Here is a 6,781-nt window from a genome sequence, read left to right on the forward strand (position 1 = left end):
AGAAGGAATTACAAAATATTCTGAAAATAAATATTTTAGGATCAGTATGTTTTTTTCTGAGAAAAAGCTAGTAAGGATCCTGACAAATCTAACTGACATTTGTGCATGTCCTTTCGGGAAAAGATAATAGTACAGAAAAATTGTCAAGTGTACTGATATACTGCTGTTTCAGTAACTTTTAACCATTGATTTTAATTATAAAAAATATATATAATATATATAATTAAGATCAACGGTTAAAAATTACTGAATCACTGGTGTTCCGATATACTTGAAAACTTTCCAATAGTACAGGTACACACAACTACAGTTGAAGTACAACACATTTAGATTTACAATTACAACTAAATTGGCATCTAGCCATCTACAATTACATCGGCACCACAGAAAGTTCATGAAATCAAGGATCAACCACAAAACTGGAATTATAAGTTCCAACCAAACTCATTTCTATCCTTAGATAATTAAACACATTATTATTCTCAGCTAGTTTTCCTATTACTCTACAACTATTTCAAGTATTTGAGTAAGTCTGGGTCTTCTATATCTTCTGAGAAGCAAAGAAGAACATACAACACTTACAGAAGATAGAGCCATGCATGCACCAGCAACCCATGGTGGCAGCTTGATCCTCAGTGAAGGATACAAAGCCCCAGCAGCAACTGGTATAGCCACAACATTATACACAATTGCAAATACATAGTTCAACCGAATACGGGAGAAGGTCTTCCGGGAAAGATCAATGGCGGTGATCACGTCTTCCAAGTTGTTTCGCATCAACACGTAATCAGCAGCTTCTATTGCAATATCTGTTCCAGCCCCTATTGCCATACCAACATCAGCAGCAGCTAATGCAGGAGAGTCATTGATACCATCACCAACCATTGCTACTATGCTTCCGTCTTTTTGGAATGATTGAACAACATCAGCTTTTCCAGCAGGCATAACCTCTGCCCTAACATCTTGGATGCCAACCTGTCATACAAGACTTTTGTTATTCAAGGTTTGATTAATACATCAAGTTCTATCTCATATAATTAAGTTACAAGACAGTTGGGCATGAATACTGGTTTTGCTTCAAAGGCATCTTTTTATGATTCACAATGGAGAGCTCAATAATCTTATACTAATTATTTATAGTTAGAAGTCATACAATTTCCTTCAATTATTACTATCATAGATATGATTTATAAATAAGAAAAATCAACTGTAGGCCTATTGAAGTTCCAATTTTCAAAAAAAGTCATTTTACCACTTTGTTTTTTATGGTTGAAAAAGCTTAGACAGACATCTTTACATTTCAAATTGGTTTATAAAATTTATACAAATACACTAGAACAATAGCCTTGAAAATACACTAGGAGAGTTGCCAAAATGCCAAGTTTTAACAGCAACATAAATAAAATCATATTAGAAGAGTATATACAGACCTCCTTGGCCACAGCGCGAGCAGTTCTCCGGTTATCTCCTGTAACCATAACAGGTCTGACACCCATTTTCTGGAGCCCTTCTATAACTACAGATGCTTCTCTCTTTAGTGGATCTGAAATCCCCAAGACTCCAATTATTATATCATCATATGCTACTAGTACCCCTGTCCTTGCACTTTCTTCCAGCTCTACCACAAAATTTTCCACTTCATCTGAGATATCTATGCCACTTTCTGCCATGAGCTTCCTGTTACCAACCTGTTGACAACAGACTGCCTCCAATAAGAAACTCTTGGGAAAGATGAAGAAAAGTAAACAATATTTAAAGATATGGACTGCAATGGTTAAAGAAACTACCAAAATAGGTTTCCCATCTATAAGGCATTGAACACCTCTTCCAGGAAGAGCAATGAAATCTGAGACATCAAAAAGCCACCCAGATTTCAACTCCTTGGCACCATTTTGGGTACCATCAGAAGCAGAAGAGTCATCAAAGAAATGAAAATGACGTGCATATTCTACTATTGCTTGTGCCAGTGGATGTTCACTGCTAGCCTGAATCATAAAAATGAAATGAATTAATTTGAAATTTCTGGCAATTGAATATATATGAAGAAATGGAAAAGCTACAATAATTGATCTTCAAAAGATATAAAGAAGTGTATAAATATCCCACATAATTATAAGTCCTCCATTACTTCACCTGAATCTAGATTCTGAACCATGTGACAATATTATAAAAACACAGAATCACAAGAAGTAACAATCATAAAAAGAACTGAAACTCACCTCAGCAGAAGCCACCAATCTGAGAAATTCTCCCCGTTGCATTCCTGTGAATGTCTTGGCAGTAGTAACACTAGCTTTTCCTTGTGTCAGAGTTCCTGTTTTATCAAATATCACATACTTCACCATCTGAGCTCTTTCCAAAGCATCTCCTCCTTTAATTAGCACTCCATTGTTAGCCCCAACCCCTGTCGCCACCATGACAGCTGTTGGTGTTGCCAAGCCAAGCGCACAGGGACATGCAATCACTACGACAGCTATTGAGAACATTAGAGCAAAAACAAAGTGATTTCCATTTTCCGGCAGCCATTCCTCAGGATAAGCTCCAATAGACCCAGCACCATACCTACAGATAATGAATCAACATTTTTAGAGAAACAGAGGGATAAACTACCATACCGCTAAATCAACACTTATTGACATAACAAAACTAGTTAACTTGATGACCTTACCAAGAGAAAAATGTCAATAATGCCAAAGAAACAACTGTAGGAACAAATATACTTGCAACCTGCATGCCAAGAGAATGGTACATGAGTTAAAATCTAATATTTCTTCATAGTCTAAGAAATTGGTAATTAAGTAAAAGAAACCCTAATTTTATGGATAACTGCAGAGAAGTCAGGATAGCATTCAAAAGATCGCCTAAACTCTACAGGCTTATCCACCAGTATACCAAAAGAAAGGCAAACAGAGAACTAGTAAAATCTTACTCCTTGCTACTCAATTTATCATTTTTTGGCTGAGGTTAACTTGACAAAATATACATATAAAAGAAATCGCAATACAATTATCATCCCCCCATCACGAACAAAGCATTGTCATCCCTCCCTTATAAAGCCATGATAACAATGATATGAATAAAGTTTTATCGGGAAAATCTAACTTAATGCATATGCATATTGACAATAAAAACAATTTTATTATTATTTGAAAGAGGGGGAAATTTGAATGATGCAGCTCAAGCGCCAGAATACTAACATAATCAGCAAATTTCTGAATTGGAGCTTTGGACATCTGTGCTGTCTCAACTAAACTAATTATCTGACTCAAAACTGTATCAGATCCTACTTTGGTAGCTTGAATGTGAAGGACACCATGCAAATTTATTGTACCACCAATCACCGATGCATTCACCTCCTTCTGAACAGGTACAGCTTCCCCTGTTACCATGCTTTCATTGACATAACTTGATCCCCAAGTAACGATTCCATCGGCAGGAATCTTTGTACCAGGAACAACTTTTAGCATGTCACCAGGTTGAACGAGCAAGGAATCAATTTCCTTTTCTTCAATAGATCTACCACCTAATCAATACAGTTGATTATCGTCAACTTTTCAGTTTTGATTTTGAAAAGTCATATAACCACCATCACGAGTTTTCAACGCAAACATAAAGATAATCAAAGCCAAAGATGATTAATGTCATTTCTTTAAGAAAACAGAGGACATACACTGAAGTTGATAGGTACCTTTATCTTTGATAATCAATAAAGCTGTTGCAGGAGCAAGTTCTACTAACTTCTTGATGGCATCTGATGTCTTCCCCTTGGCAAGGCATTCCAAATACTTGCCCAACAATACAAATGTTATGAGCATGGCACTTGTTTCAAAGTATACTGGAGCCCTAAATCCAGTAAGAGCACCATATAGAAGAGCACAAACAGAATAAGTATAAGATGCAGTAGTTCCTACAGCAACTAGAACATCCATGTTTGTCGAACCATTTTTAAGAGCTCTGGCAGCAGCAATGTAGAAACGCTTCCCAATGACAAATTGAATGATACTCACCAATCCCCACTTCAACCAATCACCCATAAGGAAAGGCCCGCATCTCCGGAGTAGTAAAGAATATATCATTGGTATATGAGGACATACTAGCTTCATGAAGAAGAGAGGAATCTGACATGCAACAAGCCAAAAATGAATGTTAAATAGCACAGACTCGTTTTTTAAGAAAATCAAGATTTTTCATTTGAGAAACAATATCAAATCTTAGTTTGAATCTTTATATGTATTTTCACGATGATAATCTGACTTTTTTCTTTGAAAAAACAAAAAAGAATACAAACGCAGATTTAATCGTAGTATTTCTGTGTGAAGATTTTTTTTGAAGAGAGAACTGTTTGCACTTAAAATGAGTAGCCATCCAATCAGCACTGCCATGATCTAACAAGTGAATTCACATTGGATTCAAAGAAATAAAGAAAATGGAAGTAGAATGTAACTATTTGAAGCATACACACAGATTATCAAAAGAAGAATTAAAAACACTCACACTAAGAAGCAAACTAGAGACGAAGAGCCGAAACATAGCTGAGCTCTCCTCAACATCTTTAGAAGCCATCCTTGTATAAGGGTTTCTAACACGTAATTTAAATTTTCCACTGCTTCTCCCTTCAATCCCATCAACTAAGTATCTAGGACTGAGAACTTCAGGATCAAAGACAATATCCAATTGACCTGATATCTGATCAAAACGAAACTGCCTTACTCCTTTGATGCTGCCAAGCACACCTTCTAAAACTTGAGTGTCAATCAGACTATACACACCAACCACCTCAAAAACTACTTTATCCTGTTCACTGCTCTGAACAAATGAACCTTCAAAACCAGCATCTTCAATTGCATTGACTATATCATCTTTACCTATTACACTCGGATCATATTCAACTTCGCCTAACGAAGTAGCCAAAGCCACTACAGCCCTCTTGACCCCTGGAAGATCTCTCAAAATGCCTTCCATGGAATTTACACAGGCCGCACATGTCATACCTCCGATTATGAATTGTCCCACAAGTGTTCCATGTGGCATCTTTCCAGTTGTGCTGGGTTCTGGTAATATTTCTGCTTCAAACCCCGCATCTTCAAAAGGGGGAGTGGAGGTTGCAAAAAAAATATTCCAGACTCTCCCCTTTGATGTCACTGTTATTTTTCCATACATCGTTGGATTAACATCTCTGGATATAATTCATCAATGTATCTGGATACAACCAACGGTATACTAGAAAAAGATAGTGACATATAAAAGCGAAAGTAATGAGTAATAATCATACACACTAACTACACTGAGAATAGAATTGGATAGTGTTTTCCAAGACTGAAAAAGATGAAGCTGAAGAACATATCAAAGTATTACATGTTGCAGGTTTAAATGGATTAGAAGTACAAATGATTGCAAATTATCAGCAGCCAAAGCAATAATAATTTTCAAATACAGACTTTAAAATTAACTTCCGTGACCCAAACAGTAATAAATCCGGGCAAGAACAACAGGGATCAAATGATCAACCAAAGTTAGTTACTTGTAAGCAACCGATCAAGGTTAAAAAATAAATAAACAAAATGGCTATCAAGTATCAAGACCCATGGACACTGACACTAGTTAAGATTTCTAAAATGGAAATGTGTAATTAAGATAGAAAATTTAAGAAGTGCTTCTAACAAAACCCGAAAAAAAAAACAAGTAAAAAGGAAAAAACGAAAAAATAGATTGGAAGATAAATAAGAAGTAGAATAGTAGAAGAACTACTCAAGTCACTACAAAATCACTTGATCAGAATTCAATTCAATTCAATCAAGAAGTCAAGAACTAATCACCACCTCAATTTGATTGGAAAAGTTGATCAAGCACTTCAAACAATGTTAAACCCCCAAAAAACAAAATTCAGAGAGAGAGAGAGACCAACCTTGACCAGAGCTGGGTTGAAAACTACATCGGCTTTGTTCTGAAGAAGAGCAACGGAGGCGGTAATTACACCGTTGACGGCGCAGAGAGCCGATTCGACGGAGGTGGAGCATGCAGCACAGGTCATCCCGGTGACCCTCACCTGAATCCGCCTCATTCCGCCGTCGTCAATTCCGTCGCGGGAATCGTAGGAGTCCAGTAGCCGCACCTCCTCCAAGTCGCCGGCGTCATCGTCTGCGGCGCCGGCGATCGAAGTCAGCTGCACATCTCTGCTTCTACTCGGCGCCATGAGAGAAAAAGTAGAATTGAAAAGGAAAAAAAAAACTAAGAGAAATGCAATTTAAGAGGAAAAGAAAAAGAGATAGTGGAAATACAATAAAATGAAAATGACTTTTTTTTAAATATATTTTTCCCTTTATTATTATTGTATTAATATTTTTATGAGCTTTGAAGGTAGGAGACTATAGAAATGGACAAATGGTGCTGTTGGGGAAACAGCAAGTTTTGTTTAATTTAACGTAACAGAGGAAACAGAGAAAACAGGGTTGGGTTTTTCTTGTCAAACTTTCTAGTACATTTTTCTTTTGGTGAAGTCTAGGATGTAGAAGAAAAATTTTTTCTACACATGTATGTTGTTGCTGTCACTTTAAGATTTTGACAAATGTCTAAATAAAAGTTGGTTGAAGACAAATATTGCAGAAGCAACTGACATAAAGAACATTCTCTCTGCTACTGGCACGTGATCACCTATGCTAAATTATGTTAATTAGTTTAGTTTAGCGTGAGTAATTAATTTAGAAAATATTGGGCTAGGGGTGTTTGGGCTTTTTAATTGTCAGTGTGATTCATTTTTGCCATAGTAGGATTTGATTTTCTG

At 36.4% G+C, this 6,781-nt stretch overlaps 1 protein-coding gene across 1 annotated transcript; it reads right to left on the reverse strand.

Annotated features, from left to right (window-relative positions):
* Positions 1 to 268: 268 nt before the first annotated feature.
* Positions 269 to 6,415, reverse strand: LOC107483724 (copper-transporting ATPase RAN1). Its single transcript, XM_016104334.3, has 9 exons — positions 5,902 to 6,415; positions 4,495 to 5,141; positions 3,689 to 4,118; positions 3,198 to 3,523; positions 2,669 to 2,727; positions 2,220 to 2,562; positions 1,788 to 1,985; positions 1,431 to 1,688; positions 269 to 975 (listed from the first exon to the last, which is right to left on the reverse strand). Exons 1-9 carry the CDS (start codon positions 6,191 to 6,193, stop codon positions 499 to 501), a joined length of 3,030 nt encoding a protein of 1,009 aa, XP_015959820.1. The 5' UTR covers positions 6,194 to 6,415; the 3' UTR covers positions 269 to 498.
* Positions 6,416 to 6,781: the final 366 nt, after the last annotated feature.

Source organism: Arachis duranensis, chromosome 4 (assembly GCF_000817695.3).
Source record: "Arachis duranensis cultivar V14167 chromosome 4, aradu.V14167.gnm2.J7QH, whole genome shotgun sequence".
NCBI lineage: Eukaryota > Viridiplantae > Streptophyta > Magnoliopsida > Fabales > Fabaceae > Arachis > Arachis duranensis.